Here is a 16,252-nt window from a genome sequence, read left to right as displayed (position 1 = left end):
TTGCAGAACAAAGGCATGAGGTAGTAAGACCGAAATTCACCAAATGCAGCTACAAGCATGGTTATTTGTCCTTAGTTCGTAAGGATCAAGCAACAGCGACGTGGCTAAAGGAAATGACGAAGGTTCTTACACCTTGGGAAATTGCAGAACTTTTAGCCCTGGACGAGAAGGAGGTCCCTCGTTCAGATTTGTTCCACGCATTCTTCCCCCTAAGTGCGGAAGTTCAGCGAAAATGACAACTTAAGCACGAAAGACTGGAACATACTGAATCGTTCCAACGCAAATAAACATGCCAAATGGACACTAAACGTTGATTCAAGATCGCTTAAGACACTAGCGGAACGTAACTTGGTGCAAAACTTTCGTTTTGGTGAAACGTAGCTCAGGAAAATCAAAACTCGAGCATCAAACGGCTCTAAAGGCAAAAAATGAGCGAACCAATAAACAAAATGAAACCCATTTAGTTCCTGCAAGCGAACCTCCACCATGCAAAAGGTGCTTCAGCTGTATTAAGTCGGAGGTTCAAAAAGGAGGAGCTGGACATGGCACTCATTCAAGAGCCATGGTCCAATAGAGAAAAATACACGGTATCGACATAAAAGCATGTAAGTTATACTTCGATGAACAGCAAAGTTCACCCAGAACTGCTATTCTAGCTAGTAAAACATTTATAGGTTACCCTATTTCAGAATTCATCAAACGATACATCGTCGCAGTCATGCTTGAGGTACCAACCACCAGGGGGGAAAACGAGATAGTAGTTGCTTCGGCTTATTTTCCTGGTGATGCTCCTGGTGCCTCCTCCGGAGATCGCCTCGTTAGTCCAACATTGTAGAGAAAACAACACATCGTTCATCATCGGCTGCGATGCCAATGCTCATCATACCATATGGGGTAGTACGGACATCAACAGTCGAGGTGAGTGCCTTTTGGAACTTCTCTCTTCCTGTATGCAACAAAGGAAATGAACCTACTTTTTCAAATGTCATTAGACATGAAGTTTTAGATTTGACATTATGCAATCCTTAACGGCGCCGGTGGTGTAGTGTTAAGCGTGATTACCTCTCACCCCAGCTGGCCTGGGCTCAATCCCAGTCGGCGCCGCCGGGATGTTCTGAGGCATAACATCTCTGATCACGCCTTCCTTCGGATGGGAAGTAAAGCCGTTGGTCCCCGGTTCATGAGTTGATGGGTCGATAGGTAGGGTCCAGGTGTGGGAGCTGCCTTCCTGGCACGTCGGTAGCATTGGTGCTCAGCACGGAAAACAAGATCGACAAAAAAAACAAACCAAAAGAAAAAAAAAAAATTATGCAATCCTTCAATTTCGGAAAAAAAACTCGGAATTGGCATGTGCCCGATGAAATCTCTTTGTCTGATCATAAATGGAATGGGGGGAGGTGATTTGTCACCTTCTGCATTTAAGGATCCTAGGAAAACAAACTGGGATCATTATGCACAGTGCATGAATTCTGACATATTTACAAATGATATTAAAATTGAATCGATTCAACAGTTGGAATCATTTTCCCAAAAGGTAACCGGAAGGATTATTAGTTCTTCCAACAGTAGTTGTCTTATCAAGCGGTCCTCCTCTAGCAGGGATGTACCGTGGTGGAATTCGAATTTGGAACGCCTTCGGAAAACTTCTCGTAAGATGTTCAATAAGGCGAAAATCACTTCTGACTGGACACAGTACAAGAAATCTCTATCTGAATATAATTACGAAATAAGGAAATCTAAGAGGCGTTCTTGGATTCGAATGTGTGAAAGCATAAACATTATTCCGGAAGTGGCAAGGTTACAAAAAACTCTTGCGAAAGATCATACGATAGCGCATGGTAATCTTAAATGTCTTGATGGAGGTTTCACCAAATCTCCTTCTGAAACTTTAGATCTAATGATGGAAACACATTTTCCAGGATCAGTTTGTATAAGGAAACGGCTAACTCTGATTTTGTTGATGAAATATGTTCTACGGAGACCTCTTCGGAGTCTCAAAGAACAGGAGACATCACACCAGATATAGCTGATGAAATCTTCACTGAGCCCAGAGTAGAAAATGCGGTGAGATCCTTTCAGCGCTTTAAATCTGCAGGTGTGGATGGAATATTCCCGGCGCTACTTCAAAAAGAGAAGCAGTGCTGATTCCGGCTCTAACAAAGATTTTTAAATTATGTATAAGGTTACATTATATTCCATCAAAATGGAGATTGGTAAGAGTTATATTCATACCTAAAATTGGAAGGCGCGACAAAACGCATCCAAAATCATTCAGGCCAATCAGTCTTTCATCAATTTTGTTAAAGATTGTGGAAAAGATGTTGAATGATTTCATCAATTCAACTTACATGTTCATGCATTCATTGTCTAATTTTCAGTTTGCGTATCAATCCGGAAAGTCAACAGTTACTGCTCTCCATACCTTAGTAACAAAAATTGAAAAATCTCTTTTAGTTAAAGAAATTGCACTCTGCTCTTTCTTTGATATTGAAGGAGCTTTTGATAACGCATCCTATTCCTTTATGGTTTACGCCATGAAGGCAAGGAATTTCGATAGACTGGATTCAGACTATGCTTGCAAAAAGGGAAATCACTTTTGGGCTGGGTAGCTCATCTATAACAGTAAAGGCAACGAAAGGTTGCCCTCAAGGAGGTGTTCTCTCATTACTGATGTGGTCTTTAGTAATAGATGATCTTGATCTTGAGCCTGGAAGCAAAAGGTTTCGAAGTGGGCTTTGCGGATGACATAGTCATTATTGTAAGAGGAAAGTTTGGCGTTATCATTTCTGAAAGAATACAAGAGGCCCTAAAGTTTACCCAGTTTTGGTGCATTAAAGAGGGCCTAAGTATTAATCCATCAAAAGTCGTAATCATCCCCTTTACTAGAAAGAGGAAAATTAATCTAAAAGAATTCAATCTTGGAGGAGAGCAGATCCATGTCCTGTGGGCATGCTACAAAACTATTGGAAGAAAGTGGGGTTTGAAACCAAAAATGACAATGTGGATTTACACATCAATAATCCGTCCGAAAGTAAAAAGCCAAAATCAAAAGAAGCTACTCCACAAAGGAAACTAGCAAAATTTCAACGTCTAGCATGCATTGCAATAACGGGTGCGGTGCGTAGCACCCCATCAAAAGCGGAAATAAGTGCTCTAAGGCTCAAAAGATCTAAAAAAGTCATGCCAGGTGATCTTGTTAGTCATCTAAGAATCTTCCAATACTTCCAAAGAGGACCAGTGATGAGTATGAATGAAAGGGCAAACAACCCAGCAAAGTTAGGTTCCAATTCACAGTTTTTTGGCCCAGAACCATAGGGTTAACTACCCCATTTCCGGCCTATTAAGCATAGCCCGCACTTAGTCTTTCTTAATCTAGTTCAGTTTAGCACCAAACGGAATGTTATTACTACTGATGGCTTCCAAATTTATTTACCTTTCCGTACGTACCGTAAGATTTGAAAACAAGAAACTAATAGTTGAAATATTGTCAAAAGTCCCACACTGCTTCTTGACACCAAACTTGGCCTACGGATTTTAAACTCGGCCTAACGCATTGAAACGCAATTGAAACGCCAATGAATTCACTTCGACCTATCGGATGAAGATAAAAATTGATTCGTTCGGAGCGCTTCTTTTGTTTTTGGGAATAATGGGTGCAAACCTTCATACCACGCGTTCTCATTGACTTCGTTCGGTAGCTTATTAACTAAAGTATTGACTTGTTAACTCTGAAACCATGGATTTATTTGAAGTTTTCTGCTCGATAGGCCCAAAATGGGCGATTAGGCCGAAGTAGTTCTCTTCCCTACTGTGGAATATTATACTGTAAGGTAAAAATGGAACTCAAATGCTGGGAAGAGCGAAGGGTGATGGCCAATTGGACGACTATCACAAACTGCAACCAGTAGAAAAGATTTTTAGCTCCCAATATAACATACACCAAAAAGCTCTTAGAGCTCAATAAAAGAGCTCTTAGTATATACACTGGCCTAGTGACTGGGCACTGTCCTAGTAGATGTCACATTGAGAACATTGGTCGGGTCAGAGTGATATTTGTCGTTTCTGTTATTTAGAACGTGAAACCTCGGATCATCTGCTCTGCAGTTGTGGTGCATTACCCAAGCGTAGATCTAAATTTCTTGGAAGTATTAGCTTACAACCTAGTAAAATTTGGTCTGCAAATCATGGAAAGGTAGTTGGTTTTATAATCCATATTATACCGGACTGGGAAAAGATGTGTCCAGGCAATCAGCCGTCCACTCGTTAAAGAGTGGTTAGTTTGCATGATAAAAAAGCAAATTGGGGCACCACAAAAGTTCAAATAATGGACGCAACAAAAAAAACGTTCCATCGCTGCGCGCCAAATTGCTGCATCTGAGTGGCACCATCACGTTTCGTCGCCATTGCCACAGACATCACTAATTCGTCTGCCGCCATCGTCAAGACATCGATCCCTCGTCCGTCAGCAGTTCATCGATAAAAACCTGCGTAGGTATGTTGGAGTTTTCGTATCATGGCCATGTATACTTTTTCCCGTACACTCACACTCAATAGCCCAACACGAACGAATGAGCGTTGCAGTTAGTTTCAAGCGTTACAGTTACAAGCGTTACAATTACTAGCAAACGGTTACAAGCTTTTCTTGGGGATTGGGAAGAGAAATCTAGGATAATTTTATGCAGAGAATTCAAAGTACACTATTAATGGAGCTATGACGAATATTCAAACGAAATTCTGAGGATACTTCGAACTAAATTTTCTGAAGGAATGTTCCAAGAGATTTTTTTGACAAAAACTTCAAAACAATTCCGACATGCGTTCCAAGAGAATGATCATAACATTTAAAAGTTACTTTTGCGTGTCTGATCGCGATAACAGCATCTTTTTTTGTTAAAAAACACTGCACACCCGGACGAACAACAGCCGCGTTAAAAGAAGCCTGGATCTAATGACCAACCAAACAATAGATCTCGCGTGATCGATGTTATACCAGATAACACCGGAAAACAAATAATGCGACCGATCCGATCGTCTACTCGCTCGGCCTTAATGAACAATAAAAAGTAATGAGCATTAAAGTGGAACCACTCGACCGCTTTCTAGTCCCTTAGAACTGTCATCATAATAAACAACTTGAAACTAAAACTGAACGATAACTCAATTAAAACCTTTTGTCGGAGATCATTCAATTTCTTTAAAATACTAGACTTTTAAGCGCTTGATTGCCTCTCCAGTGTGCCAAGATATGAACACCATGCCATAACTTATTCCTGATAACACCTTCCAAGATTTACAATGACAACCTCTAGCAGCACTTCCGCTCCAGAAACCCATTTGCCAAACTTTTCCGCCCGAGCGCAATTTGCTGACTGAAATATTTTACGGTAATTGTTCTTTTGCCTGGCTCACTTACGGAATTACCTTATCTATGTAAACAACCAAGACATCCTCTTCCCAGTGTGCACTCAGCATCTCGCCCGCCGTCTCATTTGCTATTCCTCCATCTCCGGCAGACAGAGACGGGGAGCAAACTTCCTAGAAAACATTTTCTGCATGAACTTCATAGGAACTGCTGCAACACATCTGAACGCGTTGGGAAGCGTCGGAAGAGCACAAAAGGGAAAGTGAGCGAGTTATTATTTAGTCATTATGCAACCCGCCTTGGAATTTCAACCCTACTTTCATCTTCCCGACTGCCATCATCACTAGTGCTACTTTCATCGGTGATACAGCTGCTTATCGGTATCTTCTGCACTGTTTGCCCTCCCCCCGGTGCACCTGACTCGAGTGAAGGAGCAACTTTTGCCTCGGTGTAAATAAATTAGAATCCGACATGCAAAGTTACACTTCAAGAAAAAGGGAACATTTTCGGGGGTCCAAGTGTTGGAATGAATACCAACTCCTTTCTCGCAAGCTGCCATTTCCGGTGAGTGAATGTTTATATTTTTGTGGTTTTGTGGGTGCCAAGGTGCGGCAGGAGCAGGAGCAAGCTCGGTCCTTTGCAAACAGTGAAAGGAGACGCACGTAGGAGCTTGGGCAGTCTATGAAACGACAATTGTTGTGTGTGTTGCTGTTCGCTGAATTAGTAATGAAGCACGGAAATGGAAGGGAGATAATTTGTTAATTCAATTACATAATCAATGGAGGAACATTCGTAATAGTTTGGCTAGGGAGTTGTTTGAGAATTCTCCGGAGAATGTCAAAATTCCCCTACAAGTAGTCCATCATCCAAATCTAAGACTGACGATCATGTTCCCTTTTATGGCGAAATCCTACGGAAGTATGATATTTTCCATGGAAAAAAAAAATCTTAAGCGGAAACAACAATCATTCTTCAAATGGCTGGATGAAATCCGGCAGAGCCTTGGAAATTAATGTTTCTCCAATTTGTTGAATATTCTTGTTATTCACTCCATGCGCCATGTACATGCAGTAGGCCGTGCTGTCGACTGTTGATCACACAGTTTTGTGCCGCCGTTTTTCCGCCTACTTTGGGGGGTGGTAGAGGCTAGCCAACAAGTAGAGGGAAGAGCGAGGCGGGCGGAAAAGGACTATAAAGATTTATGATGGAAATAAGGCTAATTTAAATTCAATGAACAAACGAATCGGAAACTTGGGCGAAGAGGAATTTCTGCGCCAAGGCTTCTCGTGTATTTCACGATGTTGGCGTTGTTGCTGCTGTTGTTCTTCGTTAGTGATGTGGAAATTGTGCCTTCTCAGCAGCGATCCGTTTCCGGCTCGGAAAATTTCTATTCGTTTCCTATTGTTTTAGAGCCGAGAGCAGAAAAAGCTGTTCCCCTCATCCATTCTGCTTATGAATATTTAGTCCACGTTGGGAATGTTTTCAACCACTTGTTATTTGTATTTCGCCACTCACCGGAAGCGAGGACTGACATCTTTTTCGTGCAGCAGCAGCAGCAGCGCGGCTTCATAGTGCAAAAAATATGTGTCCTAGATATTTGTTCGGAGAAATGTACACGGTTGGCGAATTCCGAAAAGCCTCGACTTCAAGTATTAGTTCCGGATGAGAAATAGTGTTCGCTGGCCTATATTACAGTATGATGGATTTATGAAAGGAAAACTGTTGACATCACTTACCTGGATAGTCTCCTGAGTGGAGTAGCGAGCCTTATCTGCCATAGTCAGTCTTTCGCCTACCATCACTGATCATTCTGTCGGAAGAATATGAAATATTACAAAAACACGAATTAGAATTGTTCTGCCGGTTTTAACCATTTGGATTTGTCGTGTAGAGAAATTTAGAGGAGTTAAATATCGCTTCAGATATCAGAATTTCACTTTTTGTTTGTGGATTTCTACCAAATTGGAGCTTCTTTATGGGTTGAACGATGTTATAAGAAATGGAATGAAGCTTAAATAAGTCTATAACAAATTCCTTATAAGACTAAGGCCTGGTTAATTATCTTAATTTATCACAGAATTCTTTAAAATTCACAAATGCTTATTTTCTTCATATGTGTTCCGTTTCCATGTAAAATACTAGCCCAAATAACTACCAGGCCGGTTAATAGCCAGATAAGAGCCCTTTTCGCAATATATGGCTGACATGTGGCTTTAAATTTATATATTACTTTATATCAACATAATTTTGAACTTTTTGCATAAGTGGGCTTGATGGTTGCTTGGGTTTTCTGCCCAATAACTTCTGCTCCAAGAAATGATTCAGGTAATAAACACAAAGTGTGTGGAAATAGTCACATTTACATTCAATTAAAGTAAAGTATTTACAAAATTACTGTGTGTATTCGAAATTTTAAAGTTTAAGCATTTGTTTAAGATTAAGCAGCTAAATGAGACATTCAACAAGTACAGCTAGAACGCGTTACCCACTGAGTTGCACTCACCGCTTTTTCTCGGCGGGGTTTCAACCAGTCGGTCTGATTTTTTGCATGTGAGTAGGGTCAATGGAGAACTAGTCACTCGCAGAAAATCAGAGCGCTTGGTTGATAACCCACCGAGACAAAGTAGTGGGTGAAACTCAGTGGATAACGCGTTCTTCGGGGGAAAGCTGTAATACTGTATTGAGATTCAAACCCCCGTATTTGAACATTCTTTGTTTTTCCAACATTGGTGAAATATGAAATACAAATTCATGGAAAATACACATCTTCAGACCTTTGGAAACGAGTCCTGGCATTAATTAAATTACAAACTAACTGTGTCTAATGTAAAAATAAAAAAAAAACTCAAAAATTTCGTTTTCGTATTTATTCAAAGGGGAGATGTTTCTCAGAGTCTTAAACTATGTTAATCATGGATCGAGTTTCCACTTGCTGCAATTACGGCCTCCACACGCTTCCGGAATGCACGGCAGGTTCTAATAATATAGTCAGGATCCATTTCCCTCCAGATACGGGTCAATGTTTGTCTGAGGCTTGCGGTACTCGGGTGGCGTTTAGAACAGGCCGTGGCCTTCATGACGCGCCATATTGAGTAATCCAGCGGATTAAGATCGGGGCTGGATGGCGGCCACATATCCTTCGCCCAGAACGGAAGATGTTCCTGCAACCCCTTCTGAGTGCGGTTCAAGGTGTGGCACGGAGCCCCATCTTGTTCTGGAATTTGATACGGAATCGACGGTAAACATGCTCTCGTCGGTGAACAGGGTTACTGGATTTTTTCGCTTAAGGAAGTTCAAGATTTTCTTGCATCGTTCGACTCGTAGCTCCCGGATACAGTTGGTAATCATGTGAGTTTTTTTTCCGTACCCTCGACTTTGCCCCGCAATCTTCCTTTACGATCTTCCATGCCGTAAAGTCACTGATCCCGTGTTCCTTTTCCATTCGTCTTATTGAACGCACTGGATTCACCCGAATCTTCCTTTTGATAGCAGCGATAACTCTCGGAACCTGAGCTGACCTCGGACGACCTGTGGCCACCTTCGCGGATAGTTGTCCTTTCTTTTCTCGGTCTAAAACCCTTTTGACGGTCCACCGGGACACTCCCACGGCGATTGAAATGTCTTTTTTTCGCTGCCACTTCGTCATGGTGCAACTGTCAAACTAAGTAAATCAATTTCTTTTATACACAGCCTACTACGGTATGAGCTATAGGTTACGTGCATGCAAAGAAAACCAAGGCATTGTATGCACAGGTGAAACGGGAACCTTATTTGAACGATGGTGCAAACATTATCACGCATACGGTACTGTTCAGTGGATATGTACTCGAAACGTAGTTTTGTGATATTTTTATCTGTTTGTTCAACTGCCCAGTTATATCATTCTCGTGGAGTTGTTATGGTGTTTCCATGATCTCGAGCAAGACTAGCTCTCTTTGCCATTCGCTTGAGAGTGCCACCAATGGCATCACAGCGACCTTTTCCTTGAGGCGTTGCAACAAAAATGCCATTCTGCTTCTAATCCATGCTTTGACTGAAATCTACACAGACTAGCAAAGTGATGTATTGTGATGCTGTCCCATCTACCATAAAAGTAATTTTAGAAAAAAAATCTATTGATTGTTTAATAAAATCTATTATTTTTTAGATGAACAACTGAACTGCAACTGTATCGTGAGTCATTATTTTGGATGTGATAATGAAGCTAACATTTTCAAGTTCATTGTCTTTCTTATAATAAGTTTCGAATGGATGTATTGTTGTTTGAGAATTATTCCAGTGATATCCTTGAACAGCGTTTTGGATAATCAATGAATAATTTTCAGAAAAATGACAAATTGCTAGAATTTCCCTTTCCTTTAATCATTATTTTTTATTTCTAAGAAAATATGACTGTTGTTTGTGAACAAAGTCATGAGTTTGTTAATTTTATCAACGAGATATGGAACAAATTTATCAACAGGCTTGATAATCGTTTCCAAATTACAACGATCAGTATTCAGCCACTGTTGAAACACAACATCTTGTTTGATTCTAATAGCAAAGTAAGTTCCTCTTGAATATGTTCATTGGAAGCACACTTTTCGTAAGCACGTAAAAAGCAATTAGTTGTTCTAGTTGAAATATTACAAAGCATTTCATCTATTATTGCATCTTGTGACATAATTCTTTAACTGTTGATCATTAATTTTACATTCTCATGAATTGTACAAATACATACCTTTTGTATACCAAGCAAAATATACGGCTTACAAAAGTGATCGTCTGCTGGTCAGTGTAATGCCGCGGATACACTAGTATGGCAAACTTTAAACATGAGCATTAATTATATAAAAAATTATGAACACATCCCTGGTTTGGTGATGGAAAGTGGATTCAGTCCTTTTTTTCTCTACTGAGATCCCTCTAGAGTGTATTTCGTGGTTGATAAGGTTTGCTCTTCTGTGTGAGAACCGAAAGGCAAGAGTGCTGTTTTTAACACCGGTTGAAGAAGTAGCGGCAGCATATCTATTCGAGCTCTTCGAAATCATCGTGATGTCATGGATTCCTTTGCAACATATCGGGTGAGATCTTTCCTTTATTTTTCTCGTAATCCCATTTTATTGTTAGTCATGTTAGCTATACATCATTTACATTTAAATTCTTACTTTATTAGTTAGAGCTGCATCTTATTATATGTAAAATATTTATTATTTTCTGTGCAGAATATCAACTGTTTTATGTTTATAAAATTATATTCAATATTTCATAATTAATGTTCTGATATATTTCATTCTACATTACATATATTTTCATTATACAAATAAATACTGGGTTGGGAGGGAGCATCAGGGTATCAATCGACCTGAAACTGGACGATGGAGTGGTATGACAACCGGAGTCTAGGAGGGAATAAACACTATCATTTTCTTTATGCTACCAATTCGATTGTGGTGGTGTGAATTCTACTTCAACAGTTTCAGTGAGATTGACGCGCCCTTCATTACAAACCATCCTGTAGGAAGCTTAATAAGTATTGCGAATTGTGTTATTCGATTTGTTGGATCGTATCATTGAAAGGAGATTCTTAAATTCCCGTGGATTTCGTGTAAGTGTCTCTGCTTACGGGTCCACACCTCCGTTTTTGGCCCTTCATACAGCGATATTGTGAATTCAGATCGGTAGCTCAAATTGATCTTGCTATTAAATGGAGCTGCATACCAGACAAGATCTTTGAAGGGATGGTGGCTACCTTACATACATACATACATACATACATACATACATACATACATACATACATCCATACAGTAGAATCTAACAAAATATAATGTTTTGGTCGCAATTGTGTAAATACAGTGAAACCAATATTAATATCTTAATATTTATCAACAAAAATCATGTACGGTGGCTTTCGAGCGACCGTTTTTGCTTACTGAGTAGAACATCATGAGTCTAATCTCAGACCCATCCACATTAAAAATTCTTCAAACGATTTATTTGTTAATATGATTTCATGGCAATAAATAGCAACTCGATGATTAAAAAGGACCTCGTTTGCCTAGTGGCAAACGTTTTTGCTGACTGAGCAGAAGAGCACCGTGCTTCCAAGCTCCTTCGCACTCTATGGTTGGTTGGTTGGTTAGTTGTCTTTATTAAGGAGATTTTCAGCCAGACGCTGGTTCATCTCCGGGAACCCCTGAAGGGGTTTCCCCAAATTACAGAATTAAAAAATTGAAAAAAGTGTCCGGAGGGGGTACTTCTGAAAGTTGGGGGAGGCTCCAGCAGGGAGTCCCTTTACTGTGGAATACGTGATATCTAAGATACGGTTATTGTCTTTTGATGCTGACTCATTTTACGTTGGGAGGTGGAGGGTTTCCTGGGATGGCTGGCGGAGAGGAAGTCCTTGTTCTTAGCTGTGGTCGTGGTTGTTGAAAGTGTTCGGGCTGATCGTGGTGTGGTGTACAGGTAGTTGTCCTCATGGTCGGAGTTGAGGGTATGACAGCATACATCATTGAGGGGTCCGCTTTCGGAGGTAATGTCTCGGTCGGCTGTAGTCATATTCGAGAGAACAGGCCTACCTCGCGGAGGAAAGCCAGTAGTGCCGCAAGGATCTTCGCTGAGGGCGTCTCGGATGCTGCCGGGGCTGTCGAACAGGTTTCTAGCTCCTTGGTATTGCGGGCAGTGGCATATAAAGTGTTCCACCGAATGGTGGATCTGGCACAGTGAACAGGGTCGGTGGAATTCGCCATTTCCCGTTATGTTGTGTGAGATACGGGTGTGTCATGACCTAAGCCAGGAGATCACCACTTGAGAGCGGTGGTCAGGTAGGTCCTCCCAGCGGATGAACAGATTTCGTGAGTCCAGCCAGTCCTGCCTCCAAGACTCCCATGTAATTTTGGAAAGCCAGGTTTTCAGATCCGGGCCTGGAACTTTTCTTGTTAATTTGCTCATTTGTCGACCTGAAGATGCGAGGTGGTCAGCTTCGACGTTACCCTGGATCCCACAGTGACCGGGTATCCAGGTGACGGTGGTGTTTGGTGGAGCAGACCGGATGATGGCTTGGATCCACGGGTGTGTGGGGTGCTCGGCGTCAAGGGCGGCTACCACGCTGGAGGAATCCGTGAACAGGATGATGGGTTTGCTAGACGGTGTGGTAATGGCGACGTAGGCGGCGGCTGCCTCGGCGGAGAAGATGTTACATTTGTCAGGGCACACACTTATTTACATCGGGGCCGGATACCCCAATTCCAGCTCTCCCTTGTGCAATCGAGCCGTCGGAATAGCGGATCGTATGGTTGTTGTAGCGACGGTATATTAGGTCCCTGTGTACTTGGGTAACGGCGAGAGGGTTAGAGCCTGCCTTAAAGGTATGCTTGATAGTTTGGTCTATGGAGATTTTGGGCAGGTTCCAACCCCTGGCTCCAACCCAGTGGACCGTGGACACTGGGGGGAGCGCCTGGTCAGCAATCCTAGCGAGCTTGTTTCCTCTTGGAGGAACACTCCGTCGCTCGATCCTGTAGTTTTTTCTAGGAAGCTGACGGCTCGGTGGCAGATGGTGAGGGCGATGAGGCGGTCGAAAGGGAGGACTCCTCCCTCGACGCATGCTGCCAAACCTGGAGTTGACGGGAGTAGACCGGAGGTAGTTCGGATGGCCCTTTGATACACAGGAGTTAGTTTCTCGATAAGAGCTGTTCTGGCCATGCAGGTTAACTCGATCCCGTAGGTGAGGCGCGTGTTGATGATTGCTTTGGCAATTCGGTTATCTTTCATTGCGTCGCGAAGGGACTGACCGAGCGTCCCGAAGTACGTATTAGTACCGTGCCCTGGACGGAACGCGTGTTGACGGTGGTCGAGAAGATTGTGTTCGTTCAGGAAGCCCATGAGTCGACGGTTAATCATCCGCTCCATGATTTTAGAGCTGCAGCAAGTGAGTGAGATTGGGCGGAAATCCCCCGGAAATCTGCCGGATTTGCCGATTTTCTTGATGGGAACGACCAGGCTGTGACTCCACTGCTTCGGGAGGGAGTTGTCTAGCCACTCCTTGTTGAGGAGTTCCAATCGTTTGATCTTCCCTACTGCGGGTAGGTTTTTTAGGATCGGGTAGCCTACTTCATCCGGACCTGCGGAGCTTCCTTTGACTGTAGAGAGGGCAAAGGTAAGCTCTGTAAGGTCGAAGGGTTGATTAATGGTGGATTCCGTGTCGTCGTCGCGGATGGTGATGTTGGAGATGGAGTCAATGGTCACGTTGTGTTTACGGCGAAATTCCGCAGAATAACCGTCTATTGCTTACAGAGAGTGGAAGTGCGTGCCAAGCTGGTCGGCGACGATGACGGGGTCGATCTCTAGGGCTATCCCTTGATATCTATTCTTTCCGCTGAGGGAGTTTACCCTCCCCCAAAGTTCTGAGGCTGATTGGTTGGAGTTGATACTGTTTAGGAACTCAGTCCAGCTGGTAACCTTGGCGGCACGGATGACGTCTCGGCATTCGTTTCGTTTGCACCGGTAGTGCTGGAAGGCCTGCTCCCGGTCTGGATGATCGGGGGATAGTCTTTTTGCCGTTCGAAGGGCCTTGCGTCTGGCCTTGCGTCTGGCCTTGCGTTGTTTTTGTTTCGGGTGACCACCAGTGGAGAGCTTTTCTGCCGGGGTTGGGGCTGGTCTTGGGAATCGACGTCGTAGCCGCTCCTACGATAGCTGCCATGAGCTCATCGATGGATGACGGTCCTGTCTCTTCACACAACGTTTCGATTGCGCCTTGGAAAGCCGTCCAGTCGGCCTGTTTGTAAAGCCATCGTGGTCTGCGGGTTGTAGCAGCCACCTGGTCGTTGGGCCAGATGGTGATGGGGTGATGGTCGCTGCCCATTGGGTCGTGCCGGACTTGCCATAGCAGACGGTGGACCAGGCATGAGCTGGCAAAGGAGGGGTCCAAAGCTGACTCTCTCTGCCCACTTGTGAACGTCGGTGAGCCGTCGTTAAGTAGAATCAGGTCCAGGGCTTGCGCCGCTTCAAGCACGTCAATGCCACGACGGTTTGATGATCGGCTACCCCAGGCCTGGTGGTGGCCGTTGAAGTCTCCCAGGAGGAGAATAGAGATTTTCTAGTATGTTAATCAGTTGGGTGTGTAGGTTGATGATATTGGTGTTTTGGAGGTACAAAGAGACGACTGTGACCGGATACGGATGGCTGATGCGGACAGCGACGATTGGCAGATCGGACAGGATATTGATAGGTTCAAAAGGCAGGGGTACCCGAATACCGATGGCCGTGGAGTGATAAATGTTTTGACGGGTCCTTAACGTCATCTTATATTGCCTGGATAGCGAGCGGTCCAGCTTTTCCAGATCGACTCGATGGACCCCTTGGAATTCGTGCTCTGTGATCGTTAGGACATAAATCTAGTTTATCCTTTACCAAAACGAACATTGCTGCTGCCCTCTTACCCAACATCCCAGTGCCTCTCGGAAGTGCAGAAGATTCCTCGATTTTGATGGAAAACGTTCTGCAGATTTTGTTCTTGTTTTTTTTTAGATTATAATTCGTTCTTTCTACAATGCTCGGTTCATAAGTTATGAATTTTCATAGTACGTGATGTTTTGAAAAATTTGAATATTCAACTAAAGTTTTCCGGGAAAATAAACCACTCTCATTCTTTTTTTTTGTTCGTTCATATAACCATAAACTATACGTGTAGACAACATTTCTTAAAGTCTAAGACCCTTCAGCTCATTGTGTCCTATAATAAAAAAAAAATCAGCTCCTCAAACTTTTTCCGAATATTTCAAACCTGAAGAAGAACCTACACGGTCGATGAAAGTAACTCAAAACTGAGTCGTATTCGACTCAATACCTGCAAACAGTAGGGCTACGCAGTGAGCGAGTAAAATTTTCCTCAGCGGCTTCAATATGAAGAACATCGATGAAAATTTTACTCAGCCTCGTAAATTCAGTAATTCATTAAACAAATTTGAGCTACTCTCATCGACCATGTTACAAAAACCTAAACGAAAAAGTGAAATCATCAACAAGAAACTTTCGAATCGATTGCGAACAACTTTCACGTACACATTCCACTGTCACTTTTCTTCATATTTACTAGCAGCCAGCCAGGGGAGGAAGGAGAGTTCCGTTCCGTGTGTTCAGCATTCCTAAGCAGAATCGAATCTGGGTCTGCTCCAATTTCTGAATCCCTCTTCTGATCAAATATGTATCAAAAGGAAGTTTCGTTTGCAAATAATCCCATACCGATGCAATGCAATAACAGTCTAGCGCTCCGAAGTGTATGTATGGCAAGCTATCGTCAAACTGAAAGATTTCCTGCAACCTGCATTATTTACCAGCTTCACGATTCCAATTCCAGGGATAGGAAAAACTCTCAAATTCAATTTTTGTTGGGGGCTTCAAGTGCTAATAGAAATTATGCAAATCAGTATCGATTTTCTCCCAGCTTGAGTGCGAGTTCGTTGCATATAGGTTTCCCCCCTCTGGTTGGATTTGCTGAGTTCGTTCCTATCGGTATCGAGCGGAATGAGACCCGACTTAAAGGGAATTGAAAGTGATGCTGACGGTTGGGCTTTGAAAAATCTTGCCAGACCAATATTCTTTGCCAAACGAACAACATCATTCTATAAATTACACCACATCTCTAGGGAATAATTTGACCGCCATAAACGCAGAGTAGTCTCGTTACAAGGGATGCTGTTTAAATTACTACTTCCTTTTCTCCCCTTATCCTCGTTACAATATCACAAGCAGCTGAAACACTGAAAACCTCTTATTTTAGAGCCCACTCCCTGAAAACAAACCAAAACCAAAAGCCGACTGTCACGCGCTAAAGTTGCATTCTGGGCGGGAGAAAGTCGATCCTTTTCAAACACCAGCAAGGATCACAATACCTCCCATCCTCGGAGGAAG

The 16,252-nt window shown here is 42.7% G+C and overlaps 1 protein-coding gene across 1 annotated transcript in view; it reads right to left on the bottom strand.

Moving 5' to 3' along the window:
- The window catches only part of LOC135714989 (protein sickie-like), a 511,961-nt gene extending 504,806 nt beyond the window's left edge, over nucleotides 1–7,155 (bottom strand). Inside the window, exon 1 of the mRNA XM_065238435.1 lies at nucleotides 7,099–7,155. Within this exon, the coding sequence (XP_065094507.1) occupies nucleotides 7,099–7,140 (42 nt within the window). The 5' untranslated portion in view covers nucleotides 7,141–7,155. The remainder of the gene's footprint in view (nucleotides 1–7,098) is intronic.
- Nucleotides 7,156–16,252: the final 9,097 nt, after the last annotated feature.

The sequence above is a fragment of the Ochlerotatus camptorhynchus genome, unplaced genomic scaffold (assembly GCF_037179485.1).
Source record: "Ochlerotatus camptorhynchus isolate MF236.1 unplaced genomic scaffold, CSIRO-AGI_Acam_v1.1 ptg000045l, whole genome shotgun sequence".
NCBI lineage: Eukaryota > Metazoa > Arthropoda > Insecta > Diptera > Culicidae > Ochlerotatus > Ochlerotatus camptorhynchus.
Note: the sequence above shows the minus strand (reverse complement) of the source record. Positions and strands in the feature narration are given on the sequence as shown.